The following is a 19520-nucleotide window of genomic DNA, read 5'->3' on the forward strand; positions in this document are numbered from 1 at the left end:
TGTTGAACAAAATTACTTTGTCTTCAACAACTCAATTTACACAATGAAGGATGGTTTACCAATGGGCTTACCATCCAGTAGACTCATAGCTGACATATATATGTGATCAAAGCAGAAAAACAAATTATGCAACTACCAAATAGTGACAAAATTATTCTGTGGAGAAGGTATGAAGATGACATTTTCTGTATTTGGTCGGGAACTAAATCAACAGCTGTTAGATTTTTTCGACCTCATTAATTCAAAAATAAATTTTCCCTGGAGAGGTCGGTGTCCAATTGCATCAATTATCTTGATTTGACAATATCCTTGGGAGACGAAAATGTTTTTTCATATAACATCTATAGAAAGCCTACACAAACTGATTTGATCATCCCTCACGACTTATATCACGCACCCTCAGCGAGGAGGCCAGCTTTCCCTTTTTTATTTAGAAGACTCCTTAGCATCCCATTATCCACAGAAAACTATGACAAAGAAATTAAGACCATAGGTATGCCAGATCGGAAAGGCCAATCGATATACTGACATTTTCATGGATACCATTTTGAACTCCACAAAAAGAAAAATAACCCTTCAATTAAAACCTAAACCCAAAATTAACTTCAACTCTCAGGAAGTATGACTATACCCTTTCTAACAAACGACATTTAACCCTTGAAAACCTATTAACTAATTGTAAAAAAAAATAGAAAAGAACAATATGGTGGTGTATACGAAATTTCCTGCACAGATTGTGAATCTTTTTACATAGGAATGACGACTCGAAACATGAAAAAAAGATTTAACGAACATCAAAAAAAATGGACCCATCTCATCTCTAGGAGAACACCTGAGGGAAAATTATCACAGTACCAATTTCGATAACCTTGAAATTTTACATTCAGAAAATAACTTTCATAGAATGGCACTATCAAAACAATACGAAATATTAAAAAAGAAAAATGACGCGAACTTTTTAAACGAAATTTTGGATTTCGGTACATCCAAAAACATATTCAAACTGATAACCCCTTTCATCTAATCTATTTGAATTTACCTGCCAAACCTTAACATTCCCGTCCTCTCCATGAACTCCCACTTCCGTTTTCCCTATCATCGTCAATTCCTAGAAGAAAAACGTTATCTAGATTCCGAAACTTCACCGTGAAGAATTCTAAAATAGTTATTTATAATACAAGTGCAGAAGGCATTGATATTCTTCCACGAGTTCAAAATTCAAAAACGAGCCACGAAGTGGCGAGTTTTGGAATGAACGAGTGGTAGAATGAGCCTTCTGTACGAGTATTATACATTATTTTCTCTAATTCATTGCATTTTCATTGAAATTAATGAAATATTTCCATAAATATAATTTAGTGATTTTTGCATTGAAAAATGTTGGTTGGCAGAACTGATTTCTTTAAGGCAATTTGATGAATTGACAGATAAAGCCGTAGCGGAAAGTTCGGAGAGCCAACATAGAATAATAAAATATAACCATGAAAACTGTGCGTTTCTGATATATTCTCGCACGATTTTGTTCTACAAGATGTGGAAGAATGAACGGAATAACCACAGAATTAGAGAAAAGTCATTTAACTAATGAAAATTAATGGTTGTTATTTCAGTTGAAAACAAAACGGTACGTATGCACATTCTCGCCTTTTCTCCTTTTATATAAGAACTTTCTCAACATAACTTCTCAATCAGGGGCAGTACTGGCTGAAGACTGAACTGTTTGAGGAGAAGAAGAAGATAACCTTTCATTTTTGCCATTTTGAAAAACCAGAATGTGTTATTTGTATCCCTTATTTCAGCAGGCCTGATGATGGTTCCACTGTAAACCGAAATCGATCGCCGAAGTATACGTTGAAAATTAATATAGTGTTTTTTCTACCTTTATATAATAAATTCCTGATTATATTTCTGATCATATGGTCACACTCTATTCTACTCTCCAAGTAAGTTTATGAACACAGCACAGCCTAGTCTATTCACTTTAGTTACGACATGACGTCACATCTAGTAAGATTTTGGTTCCAACCGGAAAGTTCTTGAACTGTTTGAAGCTTTCAAAATACCGGGATATTTGCTCATCGTACAGTAGCCATCAGTTTAAGATGTTGCCGATATGTCATTCTGTTTGTAATTCAAATGTTTTGATTTGATTCTTTCAAAATTGGTTTCGTTTTAAAACCCAAATATGTAATATATTATGCAATACCATGCAAATCAAACAGTTTTTCAGAATCGAATTTAAAATTAAAAAAAAAAAGCGTGAGCATATTTTGACAAGCAATTGTTGATGATGATTGCATTTCATAGAAGTTTATCAAATTTAATATTTTGCTCTATCTTGAAGATTCGTTCATCTTCTTAATGTGAAGTGACAAATATTACAATAGACCTATTATACTGTCTTTATTTTTATATATCGACATGTATTATATCCATAGACTCATATCGATGGATATATTACCCTCAAATCATTAGTTGACTGTTTTGATGTAAGTTATTTATTTTTTATTTATAAAAACATATAAATTTTGAGGTGAACATGCTAAGAACAAAGTGTATACTACTCTACTTATAATTTATGGTTAATGTTGAGTGCCAAATAGATTTTTTGAAACCTTACCACATAAAGGTTTTTCCAATGATTGTTCCATTCCCTTAAAACCGTAGTAATTTCTTGTGCTATGGGCGGTTCTTTCAACACAAAATTGGGTAAAGATCCACTCAAATCCACGGTACATGGCTTAATATGGATATAATTTTTAGGAAAAATTCCTTGTACATGACGATTGTAGACCGCATAGCCGATGTACCAGTTTTCCTCCTGTTCTATAATATGAACAGCATCTCCCACAGTGAGCTTCAGCTTGAACTCACCCTCTTCTTGGAAGTTATATATTGCTAAAAAAAAAAATGATTATAAAATCATAACAGGTTTCTCGATTTGAAACAACAAAGAGTTCCTCATGGAATAAATAAAGCCCGACTAAGTATGTGAATATCGAAATTTCGCTCGAAAGGTATTTCCGCTAGGGAGATTATGGAGAAAAAATCTTATAACTGGAAAGATAATTTTTTTGGGGAAATTCATAAGTCCGAATTTCAGGATATTCAATTTTTCTTTAAGGATGAGTCATTGAAAAAATTCAGCTATATGCTATATGGAAATCACAGGAGAAAAAAGATTACCAACATGATCTGAAAGTCAGTGGGCTTTTCTCGAATTGTGATTTCCTTTTTGCTCCTTTGAAGGTAGGAGTAATATTTATTGATATATCACTACTGAAGGAAGAGAAAGTTTTGTTATCACTTTGGGGATTAAAATTTTTTTTTTTTTTTCAGAATTCAGAATTTTCACTCACAAAATGAATTTCAGGCCATTTTGAACAGCTTCGGTTACGTGTCCTACATTATTATAAGATAATTAAGCTTCATAATTCTATAATTCTCACCCGATTTCGATGAAATGCCTTGTAGCAAACGTCCAATTTCCAAATTTGATGAAAATCATAATGTTTATTTGGTTTTGGACATGGAAGGATCCGTAGTTATTTTTGCACTTTCGAATATAAGATTGCTGTATAATTTCGTCACAAGGTTGGACTTGCTGATGATAAATCCGTTCTCAGATTCAATTATGACTGTCCGTCCGATAGTAAACACGAAAACACATAGAAATTTGAAATTTTCATGGTAGGTTCGTAGAGAATCCAATCCCAAAAATGCTGTATACCGCAAATGCGTAATCCCTCTGAAATTCTGCGAGATCAAAATTGCGCGATTTTCTATACGGAATCTGCGGGATTCAATATTAAAATTGCATATTAGAAAATAAGAGCGCAAACGTCTTCCGAAACGTCCCAGAAAGCAATAAACCACTCATAAGTTAAGGCATACAAAATACAAAGGGCGGTAGGGCATGCAAAGCTTCGAAAGCTAAATGGGATTAAAAACATATGTTCCGCTGAAAACATTTGGCATTCAACAGTAACTAGGTCCGAATGCAAAATCGTAGGAATTTTCCATATGTTGAATGTGTAAACAACTTCCACATAATTCGAAAGCGAAGATAATGTTGCTTTTCTTCTTTGGGAAATACACTTCATCCCTCTTCCAAATAGGGTAATAGGCAATGCTGCTTATATTGGTTGAGTTGCTATGTGCTATTTATTAAACAGACGGTTAAGTAAAGACGGTTTGGAGATTTTTATTGCAGGGAATAATGATAAACTCAGCGGAGCGGATCAACCTCATGTTGTTTTTAAGAACCAAGACTATATTTTTTTAGAGATATGAAAAGGCGGCCAGTTATTAAAACATGACCCTTCTTCAATGCAATCAGAATAAGAGTACGGGTACATACTTGGAGACTCCGACCCTCGACTTGATTTCCATCAATCACAAACGTTCAATTTTGAATAACAAATGGTTTCTAGTTCGAAAAACTGTAAGACAGCACTAGTCGGTAGATTTTTCGAGTTCACCCGCGGCAAAACTTGACAGCAGTTGCCATGAAATAATCACTTATGAGCATTGTTAACAATCCCGCATTCTTTCGGATCCGCGGGATTGATAATTTTTATCCCGCGGATTTGCGGGATTGATATTTTGGTGCAGGATTGGATTCCCTAGTCACAAGGTTGGACTTGCTGATGATAAATCCGTTCTCAGATTCAATTATGACTGTCCGTCCGATAGTAAACACGAAAACACATAGAAATTTGAAATTTTCATGGTAGGTTCGGATTTTGAATATGAGCAAAATCCGACTAAGAGTTCTGAAAATATGGCCGTTCGAAATTTTCATTTTCTGTAAATTTCAATAAGCAGTCATCAAATTCAATTCTGTCCTTTCCGACCCTTGAAATTTTCGGGGAAATCGCCTTAATATGGCGATTCTAAATGTTGTAATCCTGATAATTTCAAATCTAAATATCAATTGGGATTAAATTCAGATGTATAATAAGAAGTTCATGTGTATGTTGTATGTAATATAATATAAAATATTAGGCGTAATGAAAAGAAATCCTTTATTTTTCCAATTAATGGCTTCATCCGTGACTCGCGTTGTATAAGTCTGATCGGGTTTCAATAGTTGGCGTTAGGAAGATGAGATTTCGTACTGCAAAAACCTTTCTGACCGTTTTGTGATTAGTTGACTCAGTTTAGTTTGAGCGCGCGTCAAATCTGGGTACTAACAAAGAGAAATTATGTTACGTTTTACAGTTTTTCTTCGAGAAAGGCGAAAATGCAAGCCAGACGGCTGAAAATGTAAATATAGTATTTTATGGTCCTGATACTGTGACAGCCAACAACGAGCAATTTTGGTTTCGTCGATTCCGTTCCGGTAATTTCGATGTCAAAGATGCACCAAGGCCAATTGTCGAAAATGTCGATAAAATCATGGACATCGTCGAATCCGACCGTCATGTGAGCAATGTTTTGATTGCCCAAGAGCTAAAGATTGCACAAAAAACCGTTTGGAACCATTTGTATAAGAGCCCGTTCACATGACAAGCGCTCAATGCGCGTTTTGACAACGCGCGTTTACAAGTACATGCATTTTATTCGGAAGCGTAACCATGTCAACGCGCGTTTTTATGGAGCGCGCGTTGGACGCTGTGCCAGTGCTCAACCGTTGTAAGGGCGCGTTGGCGGGCGCTTTGAGATCATAAGTTTCTAATGTAAACCGTTCAGATGAGCGCGCTTGCACGAGCTGATAGACGACATGGACGTGTTTTCTTTTTATTTTCCTTCGGTCAGAAATAGTTTAAAATGGAAACGGACGCTCCTAATATTGAATTATTCATAGATGAAATAGAGAAATGTCCTGTAATATAGGACGTGACCAGTAGTGTATATTCAGATGAAAACTCAAAGAGACAGGCTTGGGAAGAACTCGTCACCATATTCTGTGAAGGAAGATGATAATGAAGTAAAAAATATATTATAATGTGTGCACATAAACTGGGCGTTCCATCTCAAATGAGCCACCCTGTATATTTCTGATCCCATAGTGATTGGAAAAATATCCCAAGATTTTTGTGACTCAGCCTGAAAATTTGGACGAACTACGCCAAATAAATGTAAATGAGTGTCGTCAAATAACTCTTATTATACTGAACCATGGTTCATCATAAGAAAACCGTGTTAGAGACGGTTTTCAGTTAAGATTGCATTATTGTATGAAAGTCAATGGAGAACAATTTGAATATTTGATTTGAAAACGCAGATCTAATTTTTGTTATTGTAAGCATGATAAAACAATTCTATTTTTTCAAGAATGCGAATTTTTTTTAGAATTTTTAGTTTGTAAACGGAGCTCAATAAAAATGAGCTTGTAATTGTAAAAAAAAAACAAAATAGTGAAGGTGGCTCATTCGAGCTGAAAGATTGATTTTTGGCTGAAACGGGTCATCAAAATTAGGTTCTCCATACACCGTTGTAAAGAGTAGAATTAAAACTGAATACGGGCGGACGCGGCAAGGTGCGTTTATGTGAACGGTATCCAATTATTCAGCGCCCGTTCAACGCGCGTTGAGCGCTTATCAAATGAACATACTCTAAAGCCCGCCACTCACGAAGCGTTTTTTCGAGACTTTGAACGCCAAGCGTCCAAGAGATTCCAGTCGGGCAGTCAAGTTCATTCTCTGATTTACAGTCGTGCGGTCGTGTCCCGAGCTGCCCGACTGTAAAATTATCCGAACGCTCGAACATGGTAGCCTCGTGAGTGGCCGCCTTAAGGTTGAAGCGGTTGATGACTGCTGATGATAAGTGGATAACTTACGACAAGGTCAAGCGAAAATGGCCGTGGTCGAAACGTGGCGAGCTTATAGTCCGGACCTGGCACCAAGTGATTGCCATATGTTACTGTCCCTGGCAAACGATTTTACTGGTGAAAAATTTGAGTTAACAAAGACTTGATTAATCGACTGTCTCAATTTTTTGCCTATAAGGACGATGGCTTTTATGAGAGAGGCATAACGATACTACCTTCAAAATGGCACAAGTTATCAAACAGAACGGCGGACCTAAATCGGATCATTCTAACTATGGTAATTAAAGCCTCGTTTTTCATGCAAAAATAAAGGATTTCTTTTTACTACACCTTAGAGCCACTGATTGAAACATACTACTCGTATTTGCCATTAAAATTTATCAATGATATTTAAAGCTGACAAAATACTGTTTGGCAGAGATGAGATGTTCTTTCAAAGAGGCAATAGGGGTTAAAAGTTTACAGTTACAGCTTTGCAGAGGGCACTTTCTTTGTCCTCTTATGATATGCACAATCTTAAGAAAATAATTTATTCGGCTCCCACTCTGATCTAAACACTGAGAGAAGTGTTTATTTGTTATTATCGAAAATGCATTATAGTTAATAAATCATTTATTAGATATATGGACAAACAAATATTAGTTTCATGGAAATAAATAATTTATTTGAAATCCCACCAATGATCATCATTTATTATTACACTTCATTTATTTATAATAAATAAATAAAGTTGAGGTTTATATGTATATCATTGAGTAATAATTAATAAACATTATTCCATCTTGAATAAAAAGGTATTTCAATTCAGTAATGGTTAACGTATTTGTTTGATAGTTATTTGGTTGTTTTTATCATCCGAATGTCAAGTTCTAAGAGGAACCGTTTGTCAAACTAGGTTCTTTTTTAGAGTTCATATTGAGGGTATCCGGGTTTGAACCCTGGTCATCTTGATCGCATCTGTTCGCTCTAACCACTGTTCTGCCAACATTACTAATAACTTAGCAGGTACAAACGATCTAGACCCAAAATTCAGTACAGATGTGCTAAGCGGCGTTCAATAAGCCTATAGTAACACAGATTTTATGTTTAAAAAGGAAATTCAAATCAAAGGAAAAGTTCAAGGACAGATCCTTCAAGCAGATGCGCTTCTCTTTGAGGGATGTGTCCTTAAACTTTTCCACAGATTGGATCGCTAGAATTATGTTAGTTTGTTAATTATTAATAAATCCTATATTCTGAGTGAATAAACTATTGAATTCTTGTAAGATTTATTCATAAATAGCAAATGTTCGTTAACTACCAGATGAAAATTTGTTGATAATGAATTTATGTTATTTGTTTCAAAAATGAAACCACTGAAAACCAAGTTCAGATTGCGAATAGTACCCATTTAGTACCTAACAGACGAACAATGCAGAAATCTACGAAAATCTAGAAATCTACCATAATCTAATATGAAAAATTTATCTACCATAGGTGGCCTGAAATCTACTAAAATAGTAGATTTCTACTATATATGGTCACACTGGCTGAAACACTAACGTTTCTTAAATCGCCCGGTAGAAGAAAATAGATATGTATTACCATTACGCGACTACCTCCTGTATGAACAATGTTCGCATCTACCTAGGTCACCGGTTAATTGTTGACAAGTCGTAAATCGAGAAGTCAAGGACGGAGATGATACATCACAACAATTAAGCACTTAAACATGGGAAATCGAGCTTGTATTCGAAATCACAATGTAGCATCATTCATTGCATAAGACAATTGGAAACGAGAGCACATATCAACGTTTATCGACTCAACTTATATATATCTACGTATTTCTTTCGTTCACGAATAATGAATCAAATTTTCAAAACTATCAAGATAACATAAAATATATATATAATGACAATATTCATGAAATTCTACCTCACTGCCAAATTCCAGACCTCTGGAAATAAATATACCCCCGGTTTCTGAAAGACTGATCAAATCTTTGTTCAACTAATACAACATTCAATTCAATTCAGAATTTTGATAGTTCTAGCAAGTAACGAATAGAATTGTTTCGTTTTAATCGTCCAATAAATCAGAAAATATTATTTTAGATAATAAACAAAGCAATTTCCACAAATATATGTGTTCATAATGAATAAATGTTATTATGAAAATTCGTGAACTTTTGTGTGTACAGGGTGTCAAGAGGTCTATCATTTAGCAACAACTCCTAAAATGCAAAGTCCTGCGGCATCTATACAAGGTGTCTCGGAAGGAATGTGACAAACGGAAACCATGAACTGAGATCAGCAAGATGGATTCATATCCAAGAATCTTTAATACCCTTAGGGCTTTAATTTAGATGAACAGGGTGCTATTCGGATAATTGGGTTGCTGAAAGTAAGGTTAACTTCATTTATTTGAACATTCTGCTAGTTAACACAGTGGTCAAATTTTGCACGTGAATTGTACGTCAAGCGACGTTTTGGGTTTCTGAGACGCATTCTAAGGCAAATTCTGGTTCGATGGCCTCACACAGCGTCAAGACATGTCAAATCCAAACAAACATAGATTGGGTTAATTTTACCCTGAACAATATTTCAGAAACCCAAATGGATTTGACATCGCTGTCAAGTTGAATGTTGTTTTAGTTGAACAAAGATTTGATCAGTCTTTCAGAAAAAAAATATATGACCTGATTTTCAGGACATGATCATTGACGCGATATTCATTATCAGACAAATAGCCGAGAAATCTAGAGAATTAAAATATGACAATTCACATTATTCGGGGAACAACCAATAATATACAATATCCCAACAATATAATCGAATGAAAGTCAGTTGTATTCTTAGGTTGAATAAATTGCACAATTCTTATTCTCAAAGTACTATCTACAAATCTATCAGTTAGTGATTTTCATTTTCTCATACTTGGAGATCATCTATTATCATCGCAAAAAATAAGGTCATAAATATACCGTTTTTGAAATCTTTTGATTCCCAAAGGAAATACAAGTGAGTTCAGCTTGTTTTGGCTCAAAATTCGTATCGAATTGAATCTCTGCGGAAAGAAAATTATGATACCTGGCGACTACAAGCACAAGCGATCCTAAAAAAAAGATCTATGGGATTACGAGACTGGTGAAACGTTAATTTCTGTGGATGCTGAAGAAAGAACAACATGGCAGAAGAAGGATTTATCTGCTAACTCAGAATTGATTCTGATTATTTCACCCAATGAACTTAAACAAATAAAAATTTTACAACCTCTAGAGCTGTATGGGATACAGCTTATTTCGCAAAAATTACGTGAAAATGGAGGCATTCGTGAACATTCTTGGACCTGTATTGTTCCTTATTTTCATAAATGATATTATGAATATCCCTAATATAAATGTCATCTCATATGCAGATGATTCGGTAGTAACGTTTGAGGGAGAAACTTGGGATGAAACTTATAGAGCAACTGAAAATGGTATGAGATCGATAAATTTGACGCAGAATTTATTGAGTTTGAATTCGGCAAAAACAAAATTCATCGCATTCTCATTGACTGTCAATGGTCAACCAGGTTTTTCTAAAGTGACTATTCACTCCTTTAAATGCATTAACATCTGCGATTGCAGTTGTTCTACCATTTCTTAGGAAAAATCTATTAAATATTTGGGACTCATTATTGATCGGTTTTTACGATGGGACATGCAAGTGGTATTTTTGACATGTCTGATAAATTGCTTATCGTGTCTATGATGCTGTGGTCGGATCGGTGCTAAGATATGGTATTACACTATGGGGTGGTATGTTTCGTACTCATTTAAAGCACTTGGAAATTGTCCAACATACTATACTAAGATCATTCATAAAGTTGGAAGACTGTTCAATACTGATAGCTTATACAACGGGACGAAACAACTTAATATAAAACAAATATTTAATTATGAAACTTTAATAAACCAATGTAAAAAGAAACAAAGTATCGTTGAACATAATCATAATAAAAGAAGTGTACAAAATAAAAATATAATAGTCCCAAGATTTCATAGAACACATTTACAGCACAGTTTATCTTATTACGCACCAAAACTATTATTGCCTTCTTCCAGTTGAGATGAAATTGACTATTAATATAAAGAACAAAAAAGATAAAAGAAAACTTAAATCTTACATTGTGGAAAAAGTATATTTTACTTTGCATTCGAGAATATGTGCTAGTTTATATTGGCAGCCTATAGAGAGCTTATTTTCTCATTTATAAGTTATAGGACAGTTGTTTTCGATTGAATTAATTTTTAATGTAGCTAATATTTTTGTGTTCCTCTTTGTTGATCGGAGTGTATAAAATAACTACAAGCTTTGCTTAGGTCATATATTTCTGATCGGATACTTATGTATTGGAGAATATTGTATATTATATATTGGAATGAATAAATTTGAATTTAACAAATTTTATGGTCACAGCTGACAAATTAGCTGACATGAATATAAGTGTTCCGAAAGAACTTCTTAGTATAATGATGCTTTGTTCTCTACCATCCTCATTTGAAAAATTTCGGATAGCATTAGAGTCGAGAGATATTTTACCTGATCCTGAAACTTTGAAGGTGAAAATATTAGAAGAAAATGAATCAAGGAGAAATCATGATACTGGACAGACCAAAGAAAGTGCATTTTAAGGTAAAAGCAAATATAAAAAAGGCAGTTTCAAAGAAAACAAAATATCAGAAATGATAAGACTTCAAGAACTCGTTGTGGAAAATGCAATAAATTGGGTCATTCTACTTCAGACTGCTGGTCTTGAAAGAAAGAAGCTACATTTATGACTAATCATCGAAGTCTTGCAACCATTGATTATCTTGAACCGAATCCAAATATTTGGTATCTGGACAGCGGATCAACTTCCCATGTGTTGAAATAAAAAAATGTTCGAAAAATGGACTGAAGAAAGTCTAGGAGAACTCCGATTAGCTTCGAAAAATCAAACTACACCGATATCTGGAAATGATTTGGTACAAATAACTCTTCATCCTTCTGGAAACGTTAATTTGCCCGATACATTTTTCGTTCCCGATTTATCGGCTAGTTTATTATCAGTCTTCGAAATAACAGACAGAGGAAATAGTGTGTATTTCTACAAAAATAGGGCGATAATCAAAAAACCAAGTAGACATGTCATTTTGGAAGCAAAAAACACAAATTTGGTTAACGTAAAAAGTGTTGAAGAAATATCAGCAACGTTAAATATCATTTCAGAGCCTACAATAAAAACTTGACACAGAAAATTAGGCCATATCAACAAAAGTGATCTGAAATCTGCTTTTAAACAAAAATCACTGATTGGTTTGAACTTGAATGAAAGTAATTCAATTATTACATACTTATTTGTTTTACTCGATGTTTATGATTTTACATATTATGAACCGTCATCTGTGCAAGCTCAAGGAAGGTTAGAGAATATTTTAATTGATGGATTTATGGGCGCCCGCAGGGGGGCCAGGGGGGGCCATGGCCTCCCCTGAGATTTTGATTGCCTCATTTTTCAGCACAACACCCTCAATATTACTTTCTCAATCCAAAGGGCATGGAAAAAAGGAAAGTAATGGATTCTCAACAATTTTCCGGTTTTCAATGACAATCATGGACGCCTTATCGTTTTTCAATAATTTTCATTTTGCCCCCCTGAGAAAAGTTTCTGCGGGCGCCCATGGATGGATACCATAAGTTTTTTATTGGATAATTCATGCGAATACAATACTCGTCTCCGAAACAAAGGTTGAAATTAAATTAGGTTGATATGTAATAATAATAATAGCTATTTTTTTACAGAATTGTACATAACTAAATTATTAGAAATTAATAGAACTATCAAGGACCAATTGTTTAACGAATGTACGTCAGGAGCTTTTAAGTGCTCATTAATACCGGTGTAAACTTAGCAGGCCGTTTCCAGCAGACTGTTTGACGGAAACACCCGAAGGCAGTCACCAGTGGCGTGCGGCAAAATAACGAATAGTTGAATATTCAGGAATAATCAAACACGAATATTTGTTTGAATGAATTATTCGAATAATCGAATAAATTTCAGAATGAATATTCGAAAGGCGAAAAAGTCCCAGCCCTATACGGAACCCACTTCCGAAATTTATATCCGATCTAGTGAATATTTCCATAAAAAATCTTTATTTTTCCGTACGCCACTGGTCACCGCCTTCGGGTGTTTCCGTCAAACATTCTGCTGGAAATGGTATGCTAAGTTCACACCGGTCTGGTAGTTGGAGTATCACCACAGAACACCCTAACTAGTTAGGGTGTTCTGTGGCATCAAGGAGTATCATCATGTTTTTATCATAATCGACCTTAATAATTTGTTAATTACAATCTTGATTTTAATTTTTTCGTTACAGAAACATGTAACATGTAACATCGCCATATATTCCTTTTCTCTTCTATTTGCTCAGACAGCCAATAATTTTCGAATTTTGATTTCAAGGTTTTTTTTCTTCGGAAATTTACTGTTGAAAATTGTAGAGTTCTTTTTCTTCACTTCGTCAAAAACAGCATTCTGCGCATGTCCATTCAATTCATTCACAATACCGTTTAATTCCATGAAGTTCTTATAAAATTCCATTCGATTCAATTATTTTCAATTCCCTCATAATGCCATTAAATCCCATCTATTTCCGTGCAATTCACCCTCAATTCCAACATTTTATAGACTAAAATCCCTCGTTCCCTGCTCAAAATTATAAAAATACACACATTGAGTTATGGATTTGGAGACGAGCGCTCAAAAATTAATAATAAAAATGTTAATGTTAATGAAAAAACCTCGAATAAAATTCGAAATGAACTACTTAAGTAGAACGAGCGCTTAAAAATTATTTGTCGAAAACTTCTACAATAATGAATTTGACAAAACGTACCTATATCGGTATTCGGAAGGCTGCTATTGAAAACAATATTTTATCACCGCATCTATTTCATTTCGGATGTTATTAACTCGGATGCAAAAACCCGCAGTATGATATTCAATAATTAAATTTCTTATAAGATTTCAGAAATCCTGTAACAAATATATATTTTGTTTATTTTCTGATATGCATATTACATTTCATCTGAGATAATTCTCAGCAGTTGCAATGCAACTTCCTTGGATTCATCAGTATTCCTAATAAAAATAGAAAAATTTAATCAATAATGAATATCCCCCCACAAACAATTAGATAGGTAACTGTTATGAAATTACTTTCACTCATACTAGAAGAGAAAATTTCATAATCATAGGCTTCTGTATTTTATTAATTATTCAATTATGATACAAATCTACTAGATGAACCTTCCCATTTGAATGCAATGAACATTTTAATGAGCAGTCAAGTTTACTGCTTAATATTTTGCATGCGGACTTCAAATAAAGCTCAATTACGTAGTCCCCTTTTATATGAAACTAAAAAGGATGTTAAGAGTTGTTTTTATTTCCTCACCAAAGCACTGCATATTTTAGAAAAGTAGATATAATGAAACGAAAATATTCGCAGCCACAAAAATTTACTTAAAATGTCGAATGATAGTGGAAATATCTTAAGCTCTTCGTAAATCTAGCTCATAGCAATTATAGAGTGAAGTATTCATCAATGAATGATAATACTACAAATAGACCGCTAATATTCAAAGAAATCGTGTAGTTATTCCAATTATGAATCAGTCGAAATTTTTCTTCAATTTATATTCACTATCAATCTCCAGCAACATGAATCATAATTTATAGTAAAGGATGTGGGAAAGCCATGATAAAAAATAGGGAGGGGCAAATATATCTGAAAAGTGCCCCATAGCCTTATTTTGACAAAACAATCTATAAATAATGATCCGATACGAGCAGGGGAGCTTTAAAATCAACAAGTTGTTGGGAAGTTTATTATTTGAAAATTGGTTATTGAAGGAGGTAATATCTGAAGCATTTTCTAACCTATTCCATAGGACCTTTCTTCGGGAACTGTCTGCCACACACTCATTTTGAAATTGTTGAATGTTTGATTCAGTTCTTAAAATTGTTTTAAATATCATCACTAGGATTATCCACGAAATTATCAGAAACACTCAGCACCTTCCTAAACACCATCACCTACACAAATAAACAAATCTGACAGAACAAGACCAGAGAAAAGACACCTTAGACATCTAGTGTTGTGACTAAGATCCATAGAATCGCTGGTGTGTGTGTTAGGGATGGGCAATAAATATCGATATTTTCCCAGAAAATTTTCGATCAATGCCGTCGATATTTTCAACTTCGATACTATCGATTGTCGATATTTTCCACCGATATTATCGATATATTTATATACATAGATTTCAGAGTATCAAATTCGAATTTTTTTCATATTTCACATTATGATTTCGACCTCACGAAACATATCATACTCCAGTTCCATTAGTCGAAAATCCTGATTTACGGCCGATTCCACATTTTACCCTTAACCCATAAGCTCTCCTTAAATTGCTTAAGATTCGCCTAAAGCATTCCACCGACCGCTAATCGGACCTTAAATCGCTCTGAATTTAAACCGAATAATGAGTTCGGTTTGACCGTGATAAGTGGAACTTAGGAAAATAATGACAGAAAACGTCTACAAAGGACAAATTACACAATTTGAATTGGAAATCCGAACGAAGACTTTTTGCGTTTATTTTTGTTATTTTATTGGGCCTGATAGTATATAGAATAAATTTATTTAATTGAAGAATACTACAGTGACTAAATAAAATGGGCCTTACATTTTGAATTAATGCCAAAAATTAGGTAAATGGAGAATATTAACAAAATTCCGCCATATTTATGCTCAGCCAATCAAAACCGGACCACGCTTGTCGCCACTGTGTATAAACAAGGGGTTTAAAGCGCTCGGAGGATGAATTAAATCTTAATTTCGGGTGAAGGAAGGCAAGTGTCGTATTTAAATATTTTTTTTTCAATACTTACCTGAAAATAATTATGCTTTAATAAAGCAGAAATCTTCGAAAATAATTTTTTCTAAAGCAATTCGAATTTAACCACATACGAATATAAATCGTTACTATATAGTTATTTTTTATTTTGTTTTAAGTTACAGAAAAATTCAATTATAATATATTAATTTGATGTAACAAAAAAATTATATGATACAAAAACGTATCTGATTAAATACTTATTAGACAAGTAATAAAATATTTTCAACTAATTAATATGTAACAATAGCGAATTTTTAAATTAAGAAATAAGTCTAATATTATAATTATTTGAAAATAACAACAGGATTAAATAGAATGTTCAAAATAAACTTAAATCCAACATATAAATATTGAAAAACATAAACATCAGTACTATCTTTGGCTTTACTAACTTCTTTCAAATTTTCACGAAAACATGAATGGCACCCTATGGATTCTACATTAATATGAGGTTGATAGCCTCCTAAAATTCCATCTGCTCCTACAACTTCATTATTGAACAATTTTCCTTTGAACCAAATATGATCACCAGCTTTCAGTTGCATTGTTATATTTTTAAAATGATGATCCAAGTTCAAAATGAGCATTTCTGGAGTTTTACCCCAGATTCCTACACTCATTCTCATTGTAATTTCAAATGTATACTCATCGAATTTTTCTAAAGTACATTTGTTAGCAATCTTCTTCACACTGTAAAGAATCTGACATTCCTCCAAATTTTTTTGTAAATTTTCACATATTGAATTTGATATTTCATCTCCAAAATAGCAACTAAGATATTGGTAAATGGGTTTAGGGAGTTTTTTGAATAGTTTTACCAAATTATTTTTGACAGACTTTATTTTTATGGTATGTATATAACCATCCCAGAATATCAATGAATTCTCCAGTCCAGCACAACTTAGCTGAGATAAGGCAATATTTTCATCCTCCCAAACAGGTTCATAACAAAATTTTCGATAAATGTCCCAAGATACATATTTTGGTTCCTCATTTTCCGGCATGTAGTTTATATTTTCATTCTGATTTGTAATGTTAATGAGTGTTATTAAAGCTGTAATCATAATTATAATTTGAATGATGGCTGTATATTTTCTGAACCGACTTTGAGCTAAAAGCCAGGATATGATAAAAGCAACACAAGTTATCAAAATGAAAATTATGATTGTGAATATCATATTAGAGGTGATGAGCCATTTGGTCAAAGCTATCGCTGGTAATAAAACACTAGTTAAGCCAACTAATGGCAAAAACATAACAACACCAACCAAAGCTAAGACTCCCCTTAAAAGACCATACATGGTAGCCCCTTGTGAACTTATAATGCATATCTGGAGCCAACTTAAGGTAACACAATGTGGTATCAAAATGTTATAAGTACCTCTCCAATTTTGTTTAGAGGCTAATTGAATAAACAAAAAAGGAATAGCAGCATACAGTAAAAATCTAAAATTGAGGCAAAATTCAATACCGTTTCCAATGACATAACTTGCAAATGTTGGTATCTTCAGATCTATAAATCTCCAACCCTGAGTAACAACGGGATCCAAATCATAAGGATATTTTGCCAGAACATTGATGGCAAAACTTAAAAGTATAGTTACTTCGCAAGATATCCTAAAGTTTTTTTGTGGCATAAAACCAATTAGGGTTAGAAAAGTGAGAAAGAATGAAATCATTGTTAATTCAGAATCAGGAGTCCAATGTTCTGAAATAGCTGAATATATGAAGAGATTCATTAATAATGCTATGAAGAACTGGCCATATGGTTTTAAATTATTTCTTATATACTGCTGTTCTGCTTGCTCTGCATTCAAGTTACCACCAGAGTAGCATAAGAATAGATTTGACCATAATCTATATTCTTGAAAGTCTCTTTGATTTTGCAACATTCGACAGGTTGTCAATACCATATATAAATAAGTTATATAATAGAGTACTATGGGTAATAGATAAATGGAAGAGTCCACATTGAAGAATGAATAAGCTGTTACCAAAATTATCAAACGAATTTCCGATTTGAAATAGAAGGAATCAAACTTTCTGCAGAAAAACTGCAAACCTTTCAAGTAAAAAATTTTCAAAACTAACCACGGATGTAAAATTGATCTATAAACATAGGGAATATTATCTAATGAATGTAGATTGGAAGTTAAACATAAGGATTTACTCATGTATGGTAAATTCCCTTGGGAATAATCTATGGCTGCTGTTACAAGATTATCTTCTGTTAATTTTTCACTAGAACTTGAACAATCAGATCTAATAGTCCAATCAGTATCACTGTCGGAATCACATTTTTCCTCTTCATTTTTTGACAATTCCCCATTCAGGATGTTAGAATTCTCTAAAATTTCAGATGATTGATTTATTTTATGCCCTTTGTTTTTATCAATAGATAAAATTTCTTTCTGCAGTTGATCAGTAGTAATATAATCACTTCCATTAGATAAACTGAAATAAGTCATATATATTTCTAATCAAACTAATGAAAGGGGTTCTATGTATCTAATACCTTGCAAATATTTCCCTAGCAGCTTTCCTTGTCAGTTTCTCATTTTGTGTCATGCTTATGCATGACTTCACATCCAGAAAATTATGTTCTGAAATTCCTTTGCCTGTTTTCAAACAAGTTTTCAGTAAGTCTGTGGCTTCCTCATTACCCTGTTGTGATGCCTTGATAAGCCAGTAGACGCCAAGGCATTCATTTTCTTTTTTTTCAGTATGTGAATGATATTGTTGTGATGCATCTAATAACTGCTTTGCTAGAACTACCTGAGATTCTGAGCATCCCTCACTTGCTAATTGATTTCTCAATACTTTGAGAGAATTTCTTGGTCCATCTGTAAAATAAAAAATAATCTTATATAATAATAATTAAATTTGAGATTCGAAATTCGCCAACTGATTTCATAGTGAAGATGTACTTTCCTTGCAATGTCCACTGTTTCCTTCCAGATGCTGCTCTTTTAGGAACAACACCAGCCATTTCGTACAGAAAAATAATTCAGTTGCAATTCAAAATGAGTAAATACTATAGAATCATATTTCATAAAAGTACAGGGTATTTTCCACTTATATTCATCGGACTACGACTCATATTTTTCAATAATACAGTCCTTTCACATTATGGTTTATTTATATTTTGATGTATATTTTATTGACATTACATTTGAAACAAGTAATCATAGAATTCCAGATTAGTTAGAAGATTTCTAAAAACCTGGTGTATGGACTGATTAGCTCACAGATTACGGATGTTATCCGTAATCTGTGGATTAGCTTTTGTTTTGCCAATTTTGGAAATATAAGTTAAGTTTTGTTAAGTCAACTGTAGGTAGCGCTATTCACAAGTTATGAGAGATTCTTGTTATTTATTATTTATGAGTTTTAAGAAATTTTGCACCTATGTATCTTGCATTATATTTATGACCTGTGTAAGCAATTCTTGAAATTGTAAGAACACCTCAACACCAATGAACTCTCTATTTCAAATACATATTTGAATTCATTCTAGTTAACCATAGATAAACTAAGATTAGTTTCGTAAGCCGTCTGTCGTAAGTCGTAAGTCGTGAAACAAAACACAAAACGTTCACTACATAGACATGTAGTGAACGTTTTGTGTTTTGTTTCACGACTTTAAACGATCATACTCGGTTACACATCGCTTATTATTGGTCAGGATCGGGTTTTAATTAATGAATCCTATCAAAATCAAAGGAAAAAAGATCGAAATGACAAGTAAGATATTGCGGCGCCGCCACGAA

General features: G+C 33.5%; 2 protein-coding genes across 15 annotated transcripts in view; both read right to left on the minus strand.

Moving 5' to 3' along the window:
* LOC123681116 (dedicator of cytokinesis protein 1) overlaps positions 1 to 14923 on the minus strand; it is a 54465-nt gene extending 39542 nt beyond the window's left edge. For 9 of the 14 annotated variants that reach the window (XM_045619330.1, XM_045619326.1, XM_045619329.1 and 6 more), the window contains exons 1-2: positions 14729 to 14921; positions 2621 to 2898 (exon numbers count right to left, since the gene is read on the minus strand). In XM_045619330.1, coding sequence (XP_045475286.1) covers positions 2621 to 2898; positions 14729 to 14774 — 324 coding nt within the window. In that variant the 5' untranslated portion in view covers positions 14775 to 14921. Of the gene's footprint in view, positions 1 to 1879; positions 2227 to 2620; positions 2899 to 14728 lie in introns of those variants that run through there. The other 5 variants (XR_006747631.1, XR_006747630.1, XR_006747629.1 and 2 more) reach the window with 2 other exon arrangements.
* A 901-nt stretch (positions 14924 to 15824) lies between these two features.
* LOC123681118 (wolframin) lies at positions 15825 to 19004 on the minus strand. Its single transcript, XM_045619332.1, has 3 exons — positions 18682 to 19004; positions 18266 to 18593; positions 15825 to 18204 (listed from the first exon to the last, which is right to left on the minus strand). The coding sequence occupies exons 1-3, from the start codon at positions 18737 to 18739 to the stop codon at positions 16035 to 16037; spliced, it is 2556 nt and encodes an 851-aa protein (XP_045475288.1). The 5' UTR covers positions 18740 to 19004; the 3' UTR covers positions 15825 to 16034.
* Positions 19005 to 19520: the final 516 nt, after the last annotated feature.

This window comes from Harmonia axyridis, chromosome 5, assembly GCF_914767665.1.
Source record: "Harmonia axyridis chromosome 5, icHarAxyr1.1, whole genome shotgun sequence".
In the NCBI taxonomy this organism is placed as follows: Eukaryota; Metazoa; Arthropoda; class Insecta; order Coleoptera; family Coccinellidae; genus Harmonia; species Harmonia axyridis.